The sequence below is a fragment of the Betta splendens genome, chromosome 5 (assembly GCF_900634795.4).
Source record: "Betta splendens chromosome 5, fBetSpl5.4, whole genome shotgun sequence".
Classification (NCBI taxonomy): Eukaryota; Metazoa; Chordata; class Actinopteri; order Anabantiformes; family Osphronemidae; genus Betta; species Betta splendens.
Window position 1 is genome coordinate 13,838,714 of NC_040885.2, and position 24,952 is coordinate 13,863,665.

A 24,952-nucleotide genomic window follows, 5' to 3' on the forward strand; every position below is an offset into this window, starting at 1 on the left:
ACAAGAATGCACCTTTACTTAATCAGGTGATCCGGATAACAAAATACAGGGACAGTGTGGCTACCTGAGTGTTCGTCTCACCATTCATCTCAGCCTTGAAGAACTGGATGAGGGACTGTGTGAAGGACAGAATCCATTTGTCCATGATGCTGTCACTCTGCTTCACTGTGTTCTCATTGTACAGAAAAGGAACCTCTTCCTCCTAAGACATAAATACACACAATTGGCAAGAGACATAAACATTACTATTCATTTTGACACTTGTTGACAATCTGATTTGTTCAAAAACAAACTAATCATCATCACAATCATTCAGGAAACGGTGTCAAATTAGACCTATGAATACAAAGAGTTATTGTACTAAGAATTGGCGCTGATTTTATTTTGTAAAAGAAAAAGCTTAAATGAATTATCACCTCTAGTTGCCAACGCTACCAGGCCAGTTAAACTGCTGCTATTACTTCCCTGATGATTAGTGGGTGTAAATCTGGTCGTGAAGAATAACTGAAAAGCTGCATTTTGACTCTTCAACCTGCAACTATGTTTGTTATACTCTCAGGCCAGTCTGCTAAATCTCACAATTAGTGCCACTGATTTGATTTGATTAATTGTAACCAGAAGAGTGGAGCAGCATTAAGAATTATTGTGTTTTAAGAGCAGAATTCAGAGCATTGCAGGGCTAATAATGGCCCCACTATACCTTCTGTAGCCTCTGCACGTTTTGCACGAGGAAGCGGTACGCATTGTACCACGGCAGGAAGACGTCCTTCAAAACGTCCCGCACACCATCCTCTTTGAAACGCAGGTTCTCAGCTCTCACTACAGGAGAGTTGATGAGATAAAGTCTGCAGAGAAACACGGAGAAGTGGTTAGAATATCAGTGTATGCTGCGGAAGAGTGTGAACAAGTGACCTGCTATCTAGTTTTAATGTGTACGAGGCATGTGAGAGACGTCTTTAGTTACAGTATTATCTCAACAGGAACTTCAGGCACATTCAGGGACGAATGGCAAAATGCTTAACAACTAAACATCAAAACTGTTGCAGTGGAAATTTGTTGTTTTCTACTTAATCAACAGGTAACACGCAAAATGAACTGATATATTCAAAACCATACATACATATTCAACAGTTTCAAACATCAGCTGATGAATGTTAGGCCTATATAACAATACTTTAAAGATGTAGGCAAGGCAGCTTTAATAACTAGTAAAGTGCTAAAGGTTCAGTTTCATCTCTGTCTCCAGCCACTAAGCAGGTTTGGGCCAATCAGGTACATCTCACTGAATTAGGAGGACCTGCTAAATAAATCCTGAAGCCTGAGCCACTACGGTGCGGATACGTCAGCTGTCAGTAACACCCCATTTACTGTGGAAGCAACACTGCTGCAACCATAAGACCATGCCCAGCATTAATCAACAAGTCCTCCACCTTATTAAGAGAAAGCCCAACTACCATCAAGTAGCTAGTTGAACGCATACATCAGCAACAAAGCAAGATGAGGAGTAAAACAGTGTTATCCAAAAGCTTAATCTCATGTCAAGCTCTTTGCTAACCATGAAATGAACAAAAGACAAATTTCATATCCTTGATGGACACCAAAAAAACAATAGGAAGATGTAGGTCAGGCCAGCTACTTGGCCATCAAACCTGCCTGGAGCAGATTGTTTTGGATTACCATCATCACCTCCACTAAATGTTAAACTTAAATGTGTTTTACACAAATGCAGTAAAATTAAAATGGAGTAAATTAAATTTCACCATCAGCGAACGAAAGTGAAATCATCTTTGCACTCTATTAAAGACAGTTTGATTCACACTATAAAAATAATTAATATGAATGTAATCCTGTGTGGCAGGCATCAGCTGTTGTCAGAAGAGGTTTTCTGATGATTCTGGAAGCAAGCAAACATGATGCAACTTCATGTAATGTACCATGAGTGATTTTAATAGCAAACTAGTGAAAGATATCAGGCACTTTAAAGTGAGCAAAGATGAAGACAGACGGTTGACACCACAAGATTCCCTAAAGATTTTAAAGAGTAAACTTGCACATTCATACATAACATTACAGTATCATCTATGGGTAAATGCATCTGGCGTACATAACTGTACAACTTTAAGACAAACAGACCATCACATTTCTCTTTATCTCAGCTCTCCTCATCAGCGTATATTTGAGCATATGGTGCAACTGCATAGTGCTTAATTCATTAGGCCATATGGCCATGGCACCACTACTGCTCAAGGCAAACTAGAGAATGTATGAGGAGAAACAGTGTGTGTATGGACCCTATGCATGAGAGTGTGTCTGTGTGCTGTATCTCTAAGTGGGACTGGCATGGTTCCTAGTTAAGTGTGTATGACGATACAAGACTTTTAAACCATGACCGCTAATAACATAAGCTCTTATTTGTCTTCAAGCTCAGAGCTGACCTGAGGGCGTCAGCACCATAGCTCTTCACTATCAGTCCTGGATCTGGGTAGTTCTTCTTGCGCTTGCTCATCTTCTGTCCATCGCTGGAGGAATAAGACAAGCAAAGGCATTAATTCACATACACACGCATGCATGCACAAAAGTGCATGTTAGAAACCATGCACTTGGTATTCAAATAAGTCAAGTCCTTCCAGGTCAGCAGGCCTGTGAGCACAGTGCTGTGCTTAGACCCTGGGGCTGAGGACAAGCAGCTCTACTCTTGAGCATCTCTAAGGGCTAAATGTTACAGCACACATACCACACTGATCATGAGACACAGCAGAAAGAATAAGACGGGATGAACAGGCAGGGGGATAATAGTGGAAACAAAGAATGTAAAAAAAATTGAAAAATGGTGGTTAAGAGATTGGGTGGATTTGTAGAGGCAGACAAGAAAAAATGATTGAAAAAGAGAATGATGTCTGCTGACGACAGTTCAGAATTATGTTTGCAATACACTGGAAGGATAAGGCTAACAACGTTCAGTATCTTTGTGTAAACAAACAACATTTGAGACCTAAATCGATCAATGAAAAAAAGCATATACATTTCTATCCAAACAGTTTTCCTCTGTGCCATAGACCTCCATTATTGTGTGCGTCCTCATCTCTGAGCCATTGTCTAACATGTTCCTCTACTAGCGTCAATGTTGTATTTATTTTTAGGCCAAAGCCACATACTTTCTGCAGCTGTACAAACTCAAACAATCATCAAATCTCTGACTGAAAATAGCCCCCCAAAAATGTATGTTTCATGAACAGGTTCGCTGAAGCTATGTTTTAGAACTTATGTCATGGAAAACATCTTTTGATGATGTAGTGTATATTGTTGCTAGTAAACGCTGAAAGGTTTGAAGGTAACAGACTCACCTGGCAAGCACCAAACCGTTTACAATGACGTTCTTAAAGGGTGGTTTACCAAACAGGAGCGTGGAGAGCACCAAAAGGGTGTAGAACCTGGAGCAGGAAACAAAAAGACACAAGGACAGTGAGTGGGATTCAGAAGTGATTGATGATTTTCATTCAAAACACTGCATCGATGTTTTGATCCTCTTTCTGTGTCTTCCTCTGTTAGTTCCCTCCATCCAACTATTAATTTCTCCACAGCTCACCATCCTCTTGTCTGGTCAATGCCCTCAGCGATGAAGTCTGCAGGGAAAGTGTCCTCAAACTCCTTCCTGTTTTCAAAGGGGTAGTGCACCTGAGCATAGGGCATGCTTCCGCTCTCGAACCAGCAGTCAAACACCTCAGTGACTCTCCGCAGCGTGCCCTTACCACACCGCGATGGGATTGTGAGATTGTCTATGCTGGGTAGACAAAAGTACAGACACAGGGTAAGAAGGCAGGGAATTGTTTTGTTTGTAGGAACTGTAAAGACAAATGGCAACAACAAGTTGTGTTTTATTTAAAGTTTCAGTGCAACTGGGGGCTATTTAATCATTTGTCCGCTGTCTACATCTACAGTGTCTATAAGCTTTTTGACTGTAGCCAAGGGCAACTAATTTATAATCTTTCACCGCTGGAAATGAGGTTAAGAAAGAGAACAGGGGTGCTCATGTTGTGCTGACAGTGTAAAATAAGGTCGGTTATTGCTTTCGGTCATAAGTTCTAGGCACTAGGAAACGAATGATATCCTGGATATACTGACCTGGTGAAATCCATTCCACACTCTGTGATTCATGGGAAAAGCTGAGAAACACTCACTAAGTTGTAGTTACAAACTATCCATGTTCATTCAATCCTCAACAAATGTCTCTTTTTAGGAAACAACCGAATTACAATATTTTAGGTTTTTTAGGTGTTCTATCTGTACTATCGTCCAATATCTTTGTGCTTTTAATGCTATATTATACAACTGTAAAATGTACCAAAATACAATAAACATTTCAGTTGCGCTGACCTGACCCCAAAACTGTAACTCACACAGGAGCAGGATGAATGCATCCTGCGTCCTCCATCAATTAAACACGGCTAGCCCTATGAAGGTGATTAAAGATAATTAGCAAAAACAAAAGTGATTTTTATTGCACAACACCCATTTGGATGACCTAGACCACTACTACTACAGGGACACAGCAGATTAAGTTATGCACCGCGCCGTCACAGCACACAGAAAATGTTTGGGTCGTCAGCTGATTATCTTGTGTCTGATGAGCAGCTCACCTTTCCCGATGCAGGTCAGTCACTTTCACTCCAGTTAGTTGCTCAAGCTCAGCCATGGACCCAACACACACCACCTGATGAACAATAAACACATTCACATAACAGCGCTGTGTTACCAGTATTTTATTTCATTTTTTCTAACTGTAGCCAGGAGCTACATTAAAGCATATCACCAAAAGTGAAGAACTAGACTCCTTTTACAAGTCAGGATGATTCCAGTAAAGTCAGGCTCACACTTTCTCATTCCACAACCATCCAGTTGCATGTAGACGTAAAAAAAAAAAAAAATTCAGGCTTCTTTCCTACAATACAATACAATATTAAAAGTAGGCCTATTTCAACATACTTTTTAAGTAACTTTATCTTTGAAAGTGTGTTGCTTAGTCTCCTCTGAGAATTAACCTGTAGGCTCTGTTCTAGTTTCACCACGGCACCAGGTAACATGGCCCAGATACAGCGTGACATTACTATCACTACCAACACCATCACACACAAAAGCAAAATGCGCATATTCGCAGACACAGGGATCAGGAAGGCCACAGTGAAAGACAGGCCTCACAGAGCCACACAGACACATGTACAGCTTTAGCTCTGGGTGGGAGATCTGCCACAGACAGACGCGTAAAAGGACGCACCAAGAGGCTGCGTGTTCTGGAAGCAGTCACAATGCTATTTCCAGCAAGCAGGTCGCTGGCTGTCCCTCTTTCAGCCAGGGGACCAACACTTCATTTTTCAAATGCTCAAACAACCCAATTCTGACATCTCTATTCAGTTCAGTGTACTGCACATAATCAGTTGAGTTTGGCAACGAACATCCATAACGAGACGGACAATTACAGTTTGGATCTGTTGTCCTCCCCTGTCTGTTCAGCTCATTTTCCCCCTTCTTGCCTGTGTGTTTTGCTCATGAGCTTTTATTTATTTATTCTGCCCTTGTCCCACACCTTTATGTTCTCACAAAGACCTTAGAGCTCGTCTTAACCCCTGTGAAGAGAAACCAAACGCAATTTGAATTGTTTTTCTTTTTGCTGCTTGCATTAATGAATGATTCATGTGTTGCGTGTACAGAGGCACTGCGTAATGGTGCCTGAGGGAGGCCGACTCGCCAACTGCAGCACCGAGTCACGATACACTGTTTGGTTTCACGCCGTGATCGCCTCACTCTGCCATGCCAGAGAGTCTCTTACACAACCCCTCCACACACACAGAGCCCAGATATGCTAAATTATGTCAGTGTCAAAAAGAGGTCAGCGAGAAAGACTTTCACCGTGACTATTTATGAGCAGAGCTGCACTTATGTACTGTCACAGCAGAGTTCCTTGGAGAGTCACAAAACTAATTTCTCCGGCAAATAAAAGTCTGAGAGTTACAAGACTCCCAAGTTTTCAATTAATTTGTTCTTTTATTATTAGCCTAGATTGAGTTGCAGGGGCTGTTGGTGCTTCAACAAGCTCCCTCAAAAGAATAACTGCCTTGAGTGAGGAAAGGTTTTTCATCAAAGACTAATAAAGCATAACAAGTGCATGTTGGCGTGCCACGTTTTCCTGACCTCCTCGAAGTCGTCGCTGACCCAGAGAGGGATCGGTGTGCCCCAGTAACGGTTCCTTGAAATCGCCCAGTCGCGTGCATCTCGCAGCCAGTTTCCAAAACGCTTCTCACGCACAAATTCTGGGACCCTGCAGAGACAGGGATTTAAAAAAAAAAAAAAAAGGTATGAAAATATAAAAGAAAACCAGTAAACACAAAATACATAATTAAAACGATGCATCTTGGATATAGATAAGAAAAAAACATCTAAATACAAAGCGTTATAGACTTTTTTAAATAAGACTTAAAGAACTAAAATAACCTTTTGAATCCAGTTTCCTTCTGCAGAGAACAGTCAGACTTCCAGATAACATAATTAATTTACTGAAATACATTTTCTCCAAGAAAGAAAAAAGATTATCATAATACTGGTTATGTTTGTCTGTGTCTTATTTTCCCCTTAGTTCTCGTGTTAGCCTTATAAACTGCTCTGCTCTCCTCATGAAGCTCAACTGTAAAGGTTAACACCGCCTTCAAGGCATCTTCCTCCTTCGTGCCCCTTTCTATTTCTCTTCCCTTCCTATTTTGCCTCAACCAACTTCGAGCTATAATCCAGTATCACACTGTTTTTTTCTGTCCCTTCACTTGCTGCTCAGAAGAACACTGGGAGGGGTATAAATCGTCACCAGGACCTCTGCGCTAAGCAACGACTTCATCAATTCCCATTTGTAGGAGGCATTTCTATTTAGGCCCCTAATATATCAATTTAATGATTTCTTTTTCTTTTTTTGCTTCTGCTCTCCACCACTCCTCCACCCTCCCTCTTCTAGTTTTTGCTAAATGTAGAATTTAAAGTGTGCTGTCTTGTACAGGAGACACAGCGAAGAGCCGCTTAACATGCACAGGCTTCTATTATAAGTCAAAGACACGAGGGATGGATACAGGAGGGACACAGAGAGACAAGAGGTTGTGGTCAGAGCGGAGACATATTCAGAATATGCATGATGGAAAAAAAAGTGAGAAATTACTAAAAAGCAAAGGGGTGAAAGGGAAGAGTGGTGACAGAAGAGGTGCAACACATTTCTCTGCAGCCCTCCCTCTTGAGCAGTGATCCTCTAATCACAGCTTAGCAACCATACAGTAAAAAAAGGTGAAGCAGGCTGTCAAACTTTGATTTATCTGCATGTTGAAGTAGTGTGTGCTGAGCTTTATTAAGAGCGATGGTGGGTGGCACCTTTTCCTTCTACCTTCTTTGATACCAAAAACACAAAGCAACCAGTAACGTGCTATTAGAAAGAAAATCTGACACACACACACACACACACACACACACACACACACACACACACACACACACACACACACACACACACACACACACACACACACACACACACACACACACACACACACACACACACACACACACACACACACACACACACACACACACACACACACACACACACACACACACACACACGTATTTCTAAGCTGTCTATATAAGCATCATGTCAATTATATAATATTAACCTGGGTTCAGCCAGGTGCCTTTTTGTGTCTACATACATGGGTTCTGCCCATGTGCTCCACCGTCCTCTCACTGTATAAATTAGCGGCTGATAAAACATAGAGCCTGTGCTGTAATTTCAAGCGGTTCAATCTGTCCATTATTGCATCTGTGCTGTTTAAGAATGGAAAGCTTGGCAGGTGTAGAAGTAATAGCTAATAGAACTAGAGGTTGGTCAATTAAGTAAAAGGAAAAAAAGCCAGAGGAAAAGAACGTCTGATATAATCTGTCTAACCACTGTATATTCCTTCCTGTTCTGGTCATGAAACTCAGTCCTGAAAGGACAATGAGCAGAGTTTCTGCATTTTACTAAAAAGACCATTTCCCCATTACACTGATTCCATCGTTAATTTATTCATACAGACAGACCTTCGGAGAAATCAGTCTGAACGCTCTCAATGGATACTTAGTTAGCACCATTTAAGTAAAGGGATAAAATGAGACAATCACTCAGACAATATAATAACTAGCTCTTTCTTTCTTACCAGGATTTTAAAGGCCCTCACTGGCGAATATAAACACCACCTACAGCCTAAAGAATGTCCAATAAAAGTGAATGTTTATTGCAGGTTTGTTTGATTCCACTGTATAGCTTTTAGATATCTAGTGCCTATAAAACACTACCACCCCACAGATAGGGAGTTACTTTAAAAGTAGTGTGTGTGTGTGTGTGTGTGTGTGTGTGTGTGTGTGTGTGTGTGTATGTCTGCTGCTTCCCCTTTCTAGCAGCTCCTCATTCATCTCAGTTTGACAGTCCCATTACCAGAGGCAGCTACTGTGGCTCAGAAAGGAGCCCAGTGAGTACGGAGTAAGAACACTTAGCAAAGTCATTAGACTTACACCAGCTTGGGCTCTATGTTCTGCCATCACAATTACTAAAATGCCAATTTTTTTTCCATTAAACACTAGTCCCATGGTCTTTATAATAGCTTTAGGAAATGCGTCCTTGGGAATTTTAACTCTGTTCAAACAAGATAAGGATCAGCCCATACACCAACTCACATTAAAGTCAATACATCCCATTTAAAAGCTTTCAGTGATGGCTGTCCTGTGGAGGCAGGATGCTGATTGTGAAAAACAGCTCAGTAGAGTTGGAGCTGGAATTTATTTCAGTTTGGGCAGTGGCTGCAGTCCGTCTTATATCATTTATTGAATCATTTTACACGTCTAGCGTGCTTAGCAAAAGCTCACACCTAGACGGTAAGAGCTTATTTCTGAAAACATCTTACCAGTAGCATTTTCCATTGTTGTCAAGTAATTTGTCCACCATGTGCTCCACTCGGACAAACCAGCTGGGGACAGCTTTGTAGATCAGAGGTGTGTCAGACCTAAAAGAATAAACACACTGACTGCTTTACATTTGTACTTTTTAATGTATTCAAACCTTATATGTCTACTTGTATCTTATTTAATTGGTTTCTTATTCTTTCTTATTCTTTTTAATTCTGTTGCTGTCTGGCAATATGTTCATTATGTTTCCATTGTAAGTCCCGACCAGACAAAAAGAGGCCAGCTTGTGAGATAAAAATGCTCCAAGATAAATTAAAAATGTGTGTTGGAAATATAATTGTGTTAACTTAACTTACTGAGTGGTTATTAACAGTTTCATTTTTATGAGCTTGGGTCTCCTAATGGCAGAGAGCACACTTCTGCATATTCACTGAGGTTAATTAATCTTTCACAGGTGAGGCTGCAGGTGCTCCAACTGCAAAAGTGAGTTCTACTAAATCATTCCACTAAAAAAAGAAAGATTATGCTGTAAAATGTGATTATATGTGGCCTTGGAGGTGTGTGCAGAGAGCGTCAACACCTCTAAAGACGGCTTCTGCTTATCTTGATTTGCACTATGTGGAAAAATCAACTGACCTATAGACAGAGATACCTAGCATTGAAGCAGAAATGATAACATTTGCTACCGTAATTCTAGCTCACACAAAGGGTCTCACTTTAAAAAGAGGTTGAGGTAATAGAAGTTGTAGAATTCGACTGTGTCTCACCTCCAGCAAAATGGGTAACTGTGCTTGAAACTACTGGCATTGACGAGGCGGCCCTTCTCCTTCAACCACTTAATGATGTTCTTGTCAGCATCCTAAAAAAGAAAAATTGCAAATGTTACAGAATAAAGCTTTCAGTGTGAACAACTGCTTCTTTGCCCTCTGTAGTTCTGGTGTGCGTGTCATCTCGGAACACATCCAGCCTCTCAGATAGGTGTGGTAAGTTGTAATCTACAGAGCACGATGATCTCACTGTGAGAAAATGGAAAAAGGGTGACAAGACACATCAGCAAGCAGTCCAAGATTTACCCAAGCTCAGCAAAACCTAACCATCATCAAATACTAGTCTAAGTACTACTATAGAAAATTAGTGGCTAGCAGAATTAATAAAAGTGAAATGTTTTATTTTCTCATACACCAATTTTTTATTTAAACAAACAAATAAAAAAAAGAATCAGTTGAAACCGCATCACGCTTTGTGCTACGTGCCGTGTTCGTGGAACAAAATTACGTTTTTATATATTTATATATATATATATATATATATATATATATATATATATATATATATATATATATATATATATATATATATATATATATATATATATATATATATAAAATATTGAATTATGAAGTGATTTTTGATTAAACATTTCCAATGGACAACAGAGCTTTGTCTGGGGAGCAAAGAGAATTCCAATGCAATGCTCATGTGTTGATAATAATTGCTAATTTATCTACAAGATCCTAATACAATCTAAAGCGCAATGTAGGCGCATTGTCTCCATTGAGAGGAAGCTCATCAACAGCACCTCTCAGGAAGGGGCTTAGGCAGTTTTGGTCATGACCTCTTTGCAGAGAGGTTTGAAGCTTTCTCAACTTGGTTTTTCCAAAAGGGTCTTTAAAAAGGATAATTTTTACTTACACCAAGCTAAATTCTCAAACCTAGTAACGCTCTATGAATTAACAAACAGCAACTACCTCCATTTTATTCCTTGGTGCCAATAATAGTTGGGTTTTGCTGAGCTTGACCTAAAAAATAAATGCTTCTCTGCTCTTTGTTTTTCTCCACTGTGTATGATGTAGGAGAAGTTATGGTCACAAAGAGACAATTTTATGATAGATTAGGAAGAGATTAGAAAGGGGACAGAGGTAAAAATGATGATCAGTTGGTTATTTTGTTTGCACTCACTTCAATCTTTATTAATTGACAGTTCATACAGTACATTAGTGTAAAAGGTCAGCAATCAGGTTTTGTGGAATAATGTGGGGATATTTTGACATTATTCATTGGGAAGAGGGGAAAAAAATCAATCAGTAGGAATAAGGAAAGATAAAGGCTAATGACAGATGCAGATGTTGAAATAGTTGGCCGGGTATTTGACCCAGGCCTTCTAGTGAGAACAAGAATTTGAAAGAGGGGACATTTTTGAGTCTGTTTAAGCAGACCGGGATGATCTTTTGAATCTGTGATACACTTCTGGTCTTCTCTCTAATTGCTTTTGGCCTCCTCTCTCCAGGATAGTTAGACATCTTTGGCAATTCCGAGCCTCTGCTCCTCTCCCTCCAGCAGCTTCCTGTAAGTGGCGATTTCCGCATCCAGCTTGAGCTTAATGTGCAGCAATTCCTGGTAGTCCTGAAGGTATTTGGTCATCTCCAGTTTGGTTTCGCAGAGCTGGTTCTCTAACTGAGCGATGACACTCTCCAGGCTCTCAACTTTATCCATGTGGTACATCTCCATGTCCTCCAGCTGTTGCTCCAGGGCAGCATTGCGAGCCCGAAGGCCATCAATCTGGTTCTGCAAGTCTGTCACCTGATTGTGGAAGGTAGTGATCTCATCTTTCATGGTCTTCATCTGTTCTTCATTCTTCCCAGCATGCTCCTTGAGGTTGTCAAACTTGCTCTTGTACCACTTCTCAGCCTCTTGGACATTACGAGCAGCAACAGCCTCTATCTCTGTACGCATGTTGCGCAAGTAAGCAGCCAGGTCAGGGCGATCGCCATCTAGCTCAGCAGAAATTTTTGAGTCCTCAATCTGCTTCATGAGGTCAGCCACCTCCTCATCGTGCAGCTTCTTGAGGAACTCTATCTCGGCCACCAGTTGTTCAATGCGCTTCTCAAGCTCAGCCTTCTGCAGGGTGGCGTTGTCCACATCTTGGCGAAACTCTCTCAGGATCATTTCCGCTTCTTCTTTGAGTGCCAGCTCCTCCTCCACCTTAAGTCTCCACACTTCAATCTCTTCCTCGATGTAACCCCTTTCAATATCAGCGGCGCCCTTCTCATTAGTTAGGGTCTCAATCAGATCACGTACCTCTTTAAATTTGAGCTCATATTCTTCTGCGAGGCCGGTGGGGCCTCCCTTGTATCGGCTCTGCAGCGCAGCCAGTTCAGCTTGAAGGGCAGCATTTCTCTGCTCCAGTGCCTGGACCTTCTCAATGTATCCTGCAAACTTGACGTTGAGTTCCTGCATCTCTTCTTTCTCATTGGCATGGTGCTGGTGTATCTCTGTACCCAACTCAATGGCAGTGCTGCGTTGACCCGAGCGCCCACGGGTGTCATATGAAGATCCACGGCAACGAGATGGTGACGGACTTTGGACTCTTACTCTACTGGCGCCGCTGACCTGCAGGCTCTTCTGGGAGTAAGATGTGCCTCTCATGTTGTTTAAATACTCGGCTTGTCTCTCAACTTACAGAAGAACTGCTGCCCTTGTGGCTTCTCCTAGTCCAGACAACGTTGTGACTGACACCTTCCAACCACCTCTGAGCTTTTATGCAGCAATAAAGAATGTGTCAGACAACCTTGAAACTCACGCTAGGTTATAACATGTTTCAAAAGTGGATTATGACCATCTTCCAGGTAACAGTAGTTGAATGCTCTTTATTAGCTAACGTTGTACTGTTAGTGACCACATGGGACCAGTGTCCACTCTCTGGCCTTTGCGCCACACTGCGAAATTGTGATCGGCGCATGTATGACTCCTATTTTTCTCTCACTGCCCACACAGGATGGTAAAGAATTTGGGTGTGACACGGAGAAAGAGGGCACCCAGTGCATGGGTAAACAATGACAATGTGCTCTGGCAGCAGCTGAACAAATCTGTGAGACTGCTCTGACACAAGTTCCCCCTTCTGTCTCCATAGCACCAAATCATAAAACAAAGAATAATTGGAAATTACATTATAGGAAACAGAATATTTCATAAATTAATCTCAGTTTCTGCCCAGAATATTCAGTCTAAATTTAAGAATTAAATCTACAACTGAGCAAAAAGGGAAACAATAATAAAGAGATCCTGATACAGCTCAGCTATCGATATATTTGAGGGATTTAGCCTGCGTATCATACCAGTGAGTCTTACCAAGGGCAGAATGCATGAAATGCCTGCTAACCTAATCTACATGTAAATATCTGATGTGTCACTCACTTTGACATACTGTCCCGCAAAGTCAGTGACCTCTGAAGTGAAGCAGCCCGAGGCGTCCACAGGGCAGATCGGAGTCTGGTCCCTCTGGATGATGTTGTATTCCATGCACACCCTGTAATCATCCTGCAAAGAGAATAGTACACAGTTTAGGGCAGTTGTGGCAATAACTGAGTTGTTATTATGAGTCATGGACTGTAGCAATTTTTTAATGCCTTATTCATTTATTTTTAAATTAAGAGAGAATATAATACTCTGTGGTTCAGTTATGCTGTCTGAAGAGATGGCATTTGACTTGACAAATACCGGTAACCACCACTAATCTGGAGTTTTTTTTGTGGCTCCATAGTGTGTTTCTCTGTTGATCCTGGATACTTTTTGCATCGTTTACACAAGCACTACTGGTATGTGACAGCTATGCATGAAATATCTGAGTACTGTCCAGCTGTAAATGTATTATGTATTCAAACACCCTGTCAGGAACGAGAATTAATCACTCGCCGGTTCATTTCACGTCTACTCATAAAGTAAACTTTGAAATATGTATTTCGACAGTGCGTTTCTCAAAGCTAATGAAATGGCATTTTTGTTTTACCAACTAATTTATAACAATCTGACAGAACTGTGGCTAACAAAAAAGCAAATGTAAATATAAGTGAGATGTTAAATGCGATGGTTGACAGAGTCAAGGACTAAGTTGCAGAAGAAAACGCTAAGAAACACTGAGTGTGTGTCCACAGCTGGCTATAGCTACAGGGGCTTCCATCTGCCCTTGGCGAGGGCATACAGTATATTAGCAGTGACCCAATACCCCTGACGGCGCTACTGCACTGCAGTCTAGAAGTGCCAGCCATTTCTTAAACTGTGAGAGGTTTACAGATCAGTATTTTACTTTAATACATCAGTCTTTAATGTGTCTTGATCTCAACTACGAAATTTTACATGATTACTGGAAATGACATTCTTCCAGGCCAAAGAACCTATCCACAACTTACCTGACAGTGACAGGCATCAGATCATAGCATAGGACCATCTACTAATATTGGTTAGAGACTGAACTGTGCTTAAAGACAACACTTACAGCTCCAAAGTACGGCGCCTGGTGGACCACTCCTGTGCCTTCTTCCTCTTTGACGTAGTTATCCGTCACCACCTGGAAAGCTCCTTTCTCTGCACACTAAAGTGAAATGAGGGCAAGGAGAGTTGGGTGAGGAATGGTGTATAAGCACAGGAACAGAGATCAAGAGGTACATTTAAAGAATGCCAGTTGGTGGCCAGTCAGGTAACGAATTTGACACATGGGTCAGCCTGCATTTTGTGATGGTGCATGACTGTTAAACAGGAACACAGTCTACAAACCTTAGAAAAGTACTGGAAGAGAGGCTTGTACTGTTTCCCTTTGAGCGTTTTACCAGGAAACCTGAAAGCACAAAGCACATTAAAATCGCACCGGCACCAGTAAATCTGAATGAAACACTACTTCTGCAAAACGGTATCCAAACACATTGTGTCCAAACCCTGTTCCATAAAACTTTCCTTTAAGTGTCCAGTAGTAGCTGATACACTCACCTAAGTACACTTTAGATATCATAAGCTCACAATATTTAGCCGCATTAGGGGGATCTGAGGATTTCTTCACCCAGCTTATACCTTTCAAGCTGCAAACTGGAAGAAGTCCAATGCTGTAGTGGTTAGAGATGGTGCCGTCTGACAGACGACTACACATACAAGTGATGGCTGACAACTCGTCTACATGCTGTAGGGAGACGAACCATCAAAAACAACGCTACACAAGTACAGTGCTTTTCCATTAGCAAGCTGATATGATGTAGTGCTAGATGTAAAACTACAGAAGCCATATTAGGCTCTTTTAAGAATATGATATTACACATATACTTGCTTGAATGTTGTCTAGCATTAATGGGGCCAGGTTTCAGTCTGTATTAGAACATGTGACTGTACATGTAAAAAGAATACCTGTTTAAGTTTGAATTTTAGTTGCTGAGTGAGTCAGAAAGACACTTGTCTTTCAGGTAAAGGCCTTAGGCCAACTCTCCAGCAGGGAAAGGGAAATATGCACCATAAGGCATCGGTACATTCACTGTTCAGTCAGGTTTTTCTTTATCTTGTCTCACTTCGTTTTCTCCCTGCTCAAACCTGCACTGCCCTTTTGCACTAGAATCATGTACTGAAGTGAGAAAATTGAGAGAATTTGATTTGCTTTCCACTACACAGAACACTGCCCAGCTGGTGAAATAAACCTCTCCTAATTCTCCTTTCAGTAACTTTATTCTTGTCTGGAGGACAAGTTGTAACTCAGGGAAAAACTTTTCACAGTAAATGTAAAATTATCTGGTTCTTAGTACAGAAAACAATGTTTATACTTTCACTTGTTATTTAAATAATGATCATAACCCCCATTAATCATCGTTTTGTTGAGAGGTTCACCATTCTTACCTTTATGAACCACAGTTATTGCAAATACATGTTCAAATTAACAATATTTAAGAGCTGAATCGGAAGAAAAAAAATTACTTGTTAAACTACATGAACCAGTTTCATTTTCACTGGGTTGTTTTCTTTGGCAGCTGTAAAGTCTTGTGTACTCACTTGTCCAGGAGGGTGTACTCGCTCTCAGACTTAAACAGAGCTCCCAGCCGGGCTTCCATCATAATGTAGGTTTTGTCTGTGGTGTTATCTGTGAGTTAAAACAGAAGGATAAAACTGAAAAAGGACAGTTTTTATGAAATACTGTATATAGCCATGGTGAAGGCGGGCTGCAAAGGTTCACTGGATCTACTATGTACATTGTCTGTACGATCAAATGGTGAGGCAACAATAATCTGCAATATAATAACTACGGCAATTCACTGGCAAACATTACATAATTACATACAAAAGAGATTTTTTGCAAAGTAGTCGTTTTGGGAAATCGATTATGTACATTGAGAAATGATTCATATTTAGTGAAACATTCAAATGCACGTAATTAGCCTTGCTACAGTGTGTGTGTCCAACCTCAATATCAAGTCCTTGTGCTAAATAATACAGCAACCGTGACGTCAAGGTCAGGTATGAAAGTAGTTTATCATAGAGCTGCAGCTCCCTGACGCAAATTAAACAAATCTAATACTGTTGAAAAGTCCCCTCCTCAAGTCGGGTCAGACACTGTAATTCTGCAAAGACTGCCCAGATTGAGATTTTAGAGAGAGCTGAGTAGCAGAGGAGGGGCTGAGAACAGCAGGAACAACAGTTGTGGGGAGAGCAGAAACCAAATGGACCGAGACACAAAAAGAGAGAGAGAGGGGGGCGGCATCAATAAAAGATGTTTTTCCCCTCCCTGGTATGACAAATGACTGCACAGCTCAGACCTGCCACTGTTGACAGCCCTCAGCCCAAACAGCGACAAAGGCAGCAAGACGGAGGGAGAGCGGGACACGCACACGAGAAAATACAAACATCAAAGGACAAAACCTGGTGGGTGTGGAGGAAGAGAGAGCTATAAGGAAATTAAGGAGAATGTTAGGGTATGGATGACGCAAGAGGGGACAGGAGGTAAAAAAGAGGTGCTGAACCAATACACACACACACACATCACATTCATTGGTATTCTAAGGCGGTCTCCCATGCAGCACTGTGCAGCTCTGATGAAGGACTGTGTTTCAACAGTGCCCCCTGCAGGATCAAAGGTGCTGCACCAAGCTGGTTTAAATCTAGGTCATGCTTTAAAAACCCGCCGGCTTCTCCCACAGGGAACTAAGAACTACAACAGGAAGGTGACAGAAAAACACTAGCCACATCTCTGGAGTATTTTTCTTATATTTGTACAAGGACAACACTTTTTTAACTGACCTGATTTGAGGTTCATCCATATTTTTCAGGTCTGAGCCACATACAGGCACATGTTGCGCGCACACATGCACTGAACTGTCATCTCAAGTTAAAACAATTGACCTTCTAAAACAGGCTTAAATATCACAGAGGGAAAACTGAGCAAATAATAAAAGTAAATGATGGCTGAATCCTACTGAGCTGCTTTAGTTACACAGCTCTGGTACTTTATTACTCAGACAAGGTGATATGAATTAACTTTTGGGAACAAAAGATCTTTGAAAAATATCTTATTCACAATATCCTCAACATATACAGTAATTATAAAGGTATATGAAATGGGTGACTAATGCCTGAAAAGAGATTTCAAATAACACGTTGTGAAGTTTGGGGCTACATTCAAAGAAATATGCCAGAGCCTTTTTGATAGAAACCATTAACGAATCAATGCTCTACATTATTTAATGTCCTTTTTTAACGTGACAGGGCCATTGGACGTGGGTGAGTGAACATGTTCTACAAGCACAAAGTGCTTTTAATAAGCCAATGTCTGCATCGGTTATGCCTTAGCATCATGTTGTTGCTTGTGAATGTGGAGCGTCTGCTTGGTTGTAGATAAAATACAAAGTTCCGGTTACAAAGAGTCCCTTGTCATACAAGAAAAACATCAGTTAATACACAGCCAAAGGCTAGAACGTCCACCAACGTATTATGCAACAGAAATCCTTCCCTCTGGGTGCAATTTGCCAAGGCAGCACTCCTCCTCTGATAATTTGTTCTTGTTTGTTCTTTCTGAATAAAAACCATCAGTTGATGCTCTGGTCCACAACACTAAACCCACAACATGTTCAGTCAGCAAACTTTGGCTTTGAGCTACAGCTTTTTTGCAGAATGATTCAACAAAACTATTAATCCTGGCCTTATTATCAACATGGGTGAACACACACTGATATTAAACAGTCTCTCACCTCTGACTTTGACATACAGGAACTCTGGGTTAACACAAAGGGCCAGGTTGCTTGGCAGAGTCCAGGGTGTGGTCGTCCAAGCAATCAGAGCAACATCTTCATTCTCAACCAGAGGGAAGTTGACCATCACGGATGGATCCTGGACATCCTGGAGACAAAATAAACACACGAGAGCTCAACTGAGTATCTTCTACTATCAACTGAATATATATATTTTTTATGAATTGAGCTTTTTTTCTCTTTACTGTAAAAAAACTCAAAAAACTGTCACAGTCAGAGTAAAAGATTGAATACTAAAGTGTCCATTACACCAATGACCTGTACGAACCTTGTAGTTCTGGTGGGACTCAAAGTTTGAGAGAGGGGTGTTGCAGGCGGTTGAGAATGGCATGACCTTGACCCCTCGGTACACCAGACCTGTGTCATAAAGTTGTTTGAACACCCACCTGTTAAACGGAAAAAAAAAAGATATTATAAATATTGCAGGTCAATATATTAAACGATGAGCGACCAAAGTGTGCATATTTAAAACGTCCATTAAACAAATGTAAATGACACCTAAACTTGGGAATTTAAGTTTAACTGTAACTAGTAAACAAATACATACCAGACAGTCTCCATGAACCATGGGTACAGAGTCTTGTAATCATTATTGAAGTCAATCCACCTGCCCATTCGCTTTACTGATGTCTGGACACATAAAGAAACAATAAGTTATCAGTGGCTTCACATGGTGTAGTTCTAATTTAAAAAAAAAAACTGTAGCTCAACAGTGTTATTTCAATATCACCTCAACATTAAAAAAACGCAAGAAACTATCTACAAAAGCTTGGGAGCAAGTTCAAGGCTACAAAATGCTCATAGCTAAGAATATAATCATCTTCAGTGTAAACAAGCACACATAGAGCAGACATCAGTCTTCTTTGTATGCTCACCTCCCACTCATTGGCATATCTCATGACGATGCTTCTGCACTGCTTGTTGTACTCAGCAATGCCCATCTTGGCCACATCTTCAGGTCCTTTGATACCCAAGGTTTTATCAATCTCATACTCCTGCAACAACCAAAAAAAATTCAGATAGATTGCCGCTTAAAGCTTTCAGACAAATCAAATGTGGACAATATCAATATAAAAGGCAAACTCGCACCACAGGAAGGCCGTGACAGTCCCATCCAAAGCGCCGGTCCACGTGGTAGCCACTCTGGTGGGCAAATCGAGTAACGATGTCCTTGATGGTGCCTGCCAGAATGTGACCATAGTGAGGAAGACCTGTGGCAAAGGGAGGGCCATCGTAGAAGGTGTACCTAATAAAGAAATACAAAACATATATTTTCTTAAGTATCTTTATCCACACAGGATAATTATCCATTTCAATTCATTAATATATTCTTATAAGACTATTCTATACCAGAGTCTAGTAACAAGCAGTTTTACCAGATTCAAGAAAGGCATTAACAATAATTAAAGTAATGATTCATCAGAAACTGGTAATATTCCACTCCACGATTGTATTGTGGCTTTCTGATTCAAATTTGAATAATATAAACCAAAACCCAGCTGGATTTACTTGGGCCTGTTCTTTGACTGTTTGAGGCACTCCTGGAAGCAGTCCCTCTCAATCCACAGCTTCAGGATCTTCTCTTCCTCAGAGGGAAAGTTGATGGACTCGGGGACTGGCTCCACCATCGTGTCTGTCAGGCAAAGAGCACAGTGTAACCAAACAGATACTGTAACAGTGCAATAGTGATATAACTAATGGATTTGGCACACGTGGTTCTGTATGGCGAGGAAAGCACACACACATTTTATATGATGACTACAGCATGTTACATGTGTGCTAACTTCAAAAAAACCTTCCACTGCTGTTTTGTCATGTTGCGTAATGCTAAAGTCCAGAATATACCTTTGTAATGCCTAAACACGATATTTGGATTTGAAATGAAGCCCAGATTACAAATGTTTGCCTCAGCGACTACTCCACTGATTCCTGGATCTGTCAAAGCCTCTCACTTCCCAATGCTTTGTTTAAAATACAGGCAGTTCGAGGTTTTAGGTGCTAAATCAACTCTGTGTAATATAGAACTTCCGCGTTGAAGCTGTAACTGCTGCAGCCCAGCTTAAACCAGTTGGATAACTCTGAAAGTCACTTCTCCACATCAGTTATTTCAAGACATGACACCTCCTTGTTGTTAGCTAGCAGGCTAAGCTAGCTTCTTACTCAGCCTGTAGCTAAACGGGCTAAAGCTAACTTTGTCAAAGGACGGCGATTATACGGTACGATGTGATACGGGACAGACGGTGAACTGCGACTCTAACCCAACGTTTATGTTGGAAAAATTAAGTTTGAATGGAGATACTCACATGTTGTCTGTCCCTACCGGCTGCGAGAGAGACCAGATATGATGCAAGCTGAAGTCAGCGTGAGCGGAAGTGACGCATTACCACGCATCACTGCGAGAATAAAATCATTTAACGCTTACTGATGTTAATTTTAAAAAAGGTCATGTATGTATTTAAAGCCCAAAGTGTATGTTTCATGTGCCGTAGCATTTTCCCTCGAATCCATCTGTGTAACACTCTTTATACACATTTATAAATGTGTCTGAAGTTGCTGAAGTTTTTTAAAGAATCTGGGACTTTTTAGGAATCCTATTTTCAGCTAAATATCTCTCTAAACATATAAATATTTAAAATACAACTTATTTACCATAACTGCCACATATGCTAAATATCTTCCATCTATCTTTCTTCCATCCATCCATTTTCCAAGCCGCTTATTCCCTAATGCGGGGTCACGGGGGTGCTGGAGCCTAACCAGGCTGGCTATGGGCGAGAGGCAGGGTACCCCCTGGACGGGTCGCCAGTCCATCGCAGGGCAACACAGAGACAGACAACCATTCACACACACACTCACACCTAGGGGCAATGGAGAGAGTCCAATCAACCTAATGCACGTCTTTGGATTGTGGGAGGAAGCCGGAGAACCCACACAAGCACGAGGAGAACTTGCAAACTCCACACAGAAAGGGACCAGGGCCGCGTCCGGGAATCAAGCAAGAACCTTCTTGCTGTGAGGCGACGGTGCTACCCACCGCACCACCCTAAATATTTTTTCATCATATCAATTTCCAAAATTTAGAAACGTCAAAATGTGCAAAAATAGGCATTTTACTAAGTCTATTTTAGATGTATTTACTTTTCAGAGAGGATGAAGAAATTAAATCATTTGCTGTATTAAGAGCATCTACACCAAGCAACAGTACAACGTTGCGTTTGTTAAAGCATTGCTTTATTGTGATGGTGAACACAGTCTATGAAACACTGACAAACAGAGCAGACAGCTGCCTATTTCTCCTTGGCAGGCTGGACTGGTGCCTTGATTGGTGCCTGGATTGGTGCCTTCTTTACTGCCTTTTTATTGTGTTTCTTTGCAAAGCGCAGGTTCCTCAGGAATTTAGGATCCACCTGTAACAAAGCGAAACTCCAATTTTATAATTTATATAAAAATTAAATTAAAAGATGGGACCATAAATCCCAAATACTAATTACTGTCTCTAATAGGCCATACATTTGAGAGTTATAAATACAATTGAAGAGTGACAATAATTTACATCAATCAAAAGGTTGTACATATTTAGTGTTAGACATTAATACAAATTACTGCGCATCATTCTAAGTTATTAGGCCATAGCTTGAGAATACACCTGAAAACGTGACGTCTGATGCCAGTTAGTCGTCATGTTTCAATATTTAGATTTAACATTTAAAAAAAAACAACACTTTATTAAACGCAGAGAGAAATTGCTTTGAACACTTATCATTGCTTTCACATAGTATAGAAGATTAAAAATTGTAAAAAATATAAGGACAGACATGTAATATATGTATATACATATGTATACATTTACACACACTATCAAATCAAGTTACTTTGTTTGCCCTGTATGCACATACAACTTCTAAAGACTGCTAAAGACATTTATACACCCTTGTGTGTACTCGGCTACACAATTTCATATGAAGTGAATGCACCATAATACTAGACGTAATGCAGGTAAGAGTCAAGAAATCTATTGATTATTGCATGCAGATACACAATAATTGTCAAATATTTAACACATACCCCCTTTAGAGACTCATAGCGGTGAGACCTGGGCTTCTTGATGCCATTCCTGTGGGCTTTACGAGCTGTACAAAGAAGTACAGAGGTATTTAGAAGAAACAGCATACATCTATTATCCACCATCACTGTTATGTGTAAGCCTTATTTTGTGCACCAGCACATAACCGACTCTCAACTTCATCACATCAGCATAGACAAAGAAAACAACAGAAAAGAAATATATTTTTTGTTGCCAGCACTGCACACCTGCAGGACTTTTAGTGCAACCTGCAAATGACCCATACTAAATGAAGACTAGCCACAAGACGTAGTTTCACACTTACACTGGTTGTGAGTCGTGTGGTTCTTAGACTTGGCCATTTCGATGCTGGCTGATCTGAGGGAAAACAAAAATGACAGATAAGTAAATAAATGACTGCTTCAGTCGTTAGCATGTTAGCCATACTGAACATAGCAGGTTTTAAGTGAAAAGTGTACAAATTACACGGTTTAAAGAAAAAGACGGTGTGAGGATACGTATGTGATGTAAAGAATAGACTTTAATTAAATTTCTGAGCTAATGCCTTAGTGTTTAGCTCCTGCTCTAACACCGCTAGCTCCAACTTTGCTAAGTGATATTTAGAGCCTTTAATCGGCATCACATCCAACACATACTGCAGTAGACATATGACCTAAAAGGCGCTCTTTCTAAATCCGCGGCTGCTTTTGTCCAAACGTTAAAAATACATCAAGATTGTTTAAGATTTTAACTGTCCTCAAAACCAGGGAAAATAGATACCTGACACACGACCAGGCGAGAACCGGAAGAGAAAGAAAGACAGTCTTGGAGGAAAGAAAACCAATGGGGCCAAGAGAGGAAGCCTCCGACAGAAACCCTGCGCTGATTAGCGACACTGCCCCCTGTTGGTAGAGTGTAATATGACATCTGAGAGTCCACCGCTGGACGCTGGATGTCACCCTCTGCTCGCCTCACATAACAGCTGGAAGTGAGAAACAACAGCAACGTGTAGTAGCAACAAATTTTCTTTGATCTGGATGGACGTGGTTCAATGTTTTTGCTTACTAAGATTGAGTTATTTTTTCTTTATTTTTTTAAATTTTGTTCACGAAACTACCATGTCGCTAAATAAACATAAAGTCATCATAAAGTGATTTGTGTGAATAATGAGTATAATTTATTTATGGTCTTTCTCTCTGCTCCCCCAAAACCATTTGAACCTATTGTCTTATTTTTAGTTTAGTTTTATTTTCTATGAGCATTAGAAAAAAAACAATTGATTGTTTCCATTAACAACATTTACTACTTCATTGTTCAGAGTGACTTCCTCAAATACTCGTCCAACCTGCATGAACATACGGTGTCATTCATTGTGGAGTAGCTCATGATGACAAAACAGAATTTGTAACAGACAAAGATCTAAGGTCTTATCGCTTTTATTTGTCTACTGTATGTGTTACTTTCTTTTTTAGCTCATTAAGTTCCTGTTATTTAAAAATGAGAAAAAGGAAATGCAAGTGAACATGAATGAAACACCACACTATCACAGAAGAATACATTTTTAATAATAAAAACCATAAAAGTGAACAGATTAAGATTAACAGTCCTGAATGTTAGTTGAGATATCCCTTTTTTTATTTAGTCCTATTGTATCTTCTTAAAGAAAACTGGTTTTAGATAATTTTCCACAAGTCACTTTCCGTCACGTGGATTCAAAACCAGTCTACACGTTTATTTGTGGACACTTTTTTAACCTACGTCACAAGTCATCGATTGCGACAGAGCGTGAATTTCTCTTGAACTTGAATTACAAGACTGTCACTGGAAACGTGTTTACAGGACCCAATGTTTGTAAATCCAGTTTAGCTTCTGAGAAGGTGCCGGAAACAGCAGTGACGGGAACGTTTTAACTCAAATAAAGGAACAAAAAAGAAAAGGAAAAAAGAAACCAACTTAAAACATTAAAGTATGAGATATTATGTTGCAGATTTTACAAATCAAATCAAAATTGCCCTCAGTTACCAAAAATCTGAACAGAGCTTGGTTAAGATGAAGTTGACGTCCCAGCGATTGTGATTTGGTTTCATTCACACAGAAGACTGCTTCTGTTAATCGCATTTAGCCAGTGACGGACAGATGTGACACAGACAGATCCACAGAAACCAGTTATGGACAGGAAAGAATGCCCAGATTAAGCCCAGATTCATCCTCTTCTCTCCTCTCCTCTCCTCTCCTCTCCTCTCCTCTCCTCTCCTCTCCTCTCCTCTCCTCTCCTCTCCTCTCCTCTCCTCTTCTTTCCTTTCCTTTCCTTTCCTTTTCGACTGAGGTTGGGTGAATCCCTGCTCAAGCAGAACTCACGCAGCAGCATCCTATATTTAGACCCCCGTTTGATCACACAAGCCTCTCTTCTCCACTCTGCAGCACTCGGCTCCCCTCAGTCAATTTCAGATTTGGGTACATGTGTTATTTCATGTATTGTCCTGGATGTGATGGTGGCGGAGAGAGGACTGGTTTCCATTTCCCGTCGCCTCTTTCGCACATGGCGGTGTCGGTGGTGTGGGAGTGTGAGATTATTCAGCAAAATGACCAAATCCCACAAATATTCTGTGTTATCTGTGTAAAATCTGTATTAATGGAGACAAATACTTTCTCCACGGAGCCACAGGATTATGATCATAAAAGTCAATACATCTGAAATGATTATCCCGCTGAATTGGCAGACGCAGGTTTTATTTTTCAAACACCAAACCTGAACCAACCTGTTTTAGGAGTAAACCTGCCAAACGAAATACAGTTAAACGCCGTCCCCGTTGCTGCGTATTGCCTTCATTCGTCCTCACCCCAGCTGGTCGAGGCAGATGGCCTCAGAGACTCA

General features: G+C 40.7%; 3 protein-coding genes across 3 annotated transcripts in view; all 3 read right to left on the reverse strand.

The window, feature by feature from the left end:
* iars1 (isoleucyl-tRNA synthetase 1) overlaps window positions 1-20,430 on the reverse strand; it is a 32,795-nt gene extending 12,365 nt beyond the window's left edge. The window contains exons 1-20 of the mRNA XM_029149686.3: window positions 20,318-20,430; window positions 19,524-19,647; window positions 19,104-19,260; window positions 18,890-19,009; window positions 18,562-18,644; window positions 18,283-18,400; window positions 17,955-18,102; window positions 15,766-15,853; window positions 14,515-14,575; window positions 14,237-14,332; window positions 13,159-13,281; window positions 9,732-9,823; window positions 8,964-9,062; window positions 6,187-6,313; window positions 4,638-4,711; window positions 3,587-3,781; window positions 3,345-3,431; window positions 2,436-2,519; window positions 701-845; window positions 82-202 (exon numbers count right to left, since the gene is read on the reverse strand). Of these exons, the coding sequence (XP_029005519.1) occupies window positions 82-202; window positions 701-845; window positions 2,436-2,519; window positions 3,345-3,431; window positions 3,587-3,781; window positions 4,638-4,711; window positions 6,187-6,313; window positions 8,964-9,062; window positions 9,732-9,823; window positions 13,159-13,281; window positions 14,237-14,332; window positions 14,515-14,575; window positions 15,766-15,853; window positions 17,955-18,102; window positions 18,283-18,400; window positions 18,562-18,644; window positions 18,890-19,009; window positions 19,104-19,260; window positions 19,524-19,642 (2,137 nt within the window). The 5' untranslated portion in view covers window positions 19,643-19,647; window positions 20,318-20,430. The remainder of the gene's footprint in view (window positions 1-81; window positions 203-700; window positions 846-2,435; window positions 2,520-3,344; window positions 3,432-3,586; window positions 3,782-4,637; window positions 4,712-6,186; window positions 6,314-8,963; window positions 9,063-9,731; window positions 9,824-13,158; window positions 13,282-14,236; window positions 14,333-14,514; window positions 14,576-15,765; window positions 15,854-17,954; window positions 18,103-18,282; window positions 18,401-18,561; window positions 18,645-18,889; window positions 19,010-19,103; window positions 19,261-19,523; window positions 19,648-20,317) is intronic.
* On the reverse strand, window positions 10,460-13,098 carry LOC114855017 (vimentin-like). The gene has a single exon (XM_029149693.3). The coding sequence runs from the start codon at window positions 12,388-12,390 to the stop codon at window positions 11,257-11,259; it is 1,134 nt and encodes a 377-aa protein (XP_029005526.1). The 5' UTR covers window positions 12,391-13,098; the 3' UTR covers window positions 10,460-11,256.
* Window positions 20,431-21,223: 793 nt separating the features above from the next.
* Window positions 21,224-22,956, reverse strand: rpl29 (ribosomal protein L29). The gene is made up of 4 exons (XM_029149694.3): window positions 22,858-22,956; window positions 22,403-22,455; window positions 22,080-22,144; window positions 21,224-21,421 (listed from the first exon to the last, which is right to left on the reverse strand). The coding sequence occupies exons 2-4, from the start codon at window positions 22,437-22,439 to the stop codon at window positions 21,302-21,304; spliced, it is 222 nt and encodes a 73-aa protein (XP_029005527.1). The 5' UTR covers window positions 22,440-22,455; window positions 22,858-22,956; the 3' UTR covers window positions 21,224-21,301.
* Window positions 22,957-24,952: the final 1,996 nt, after the last annotated feature.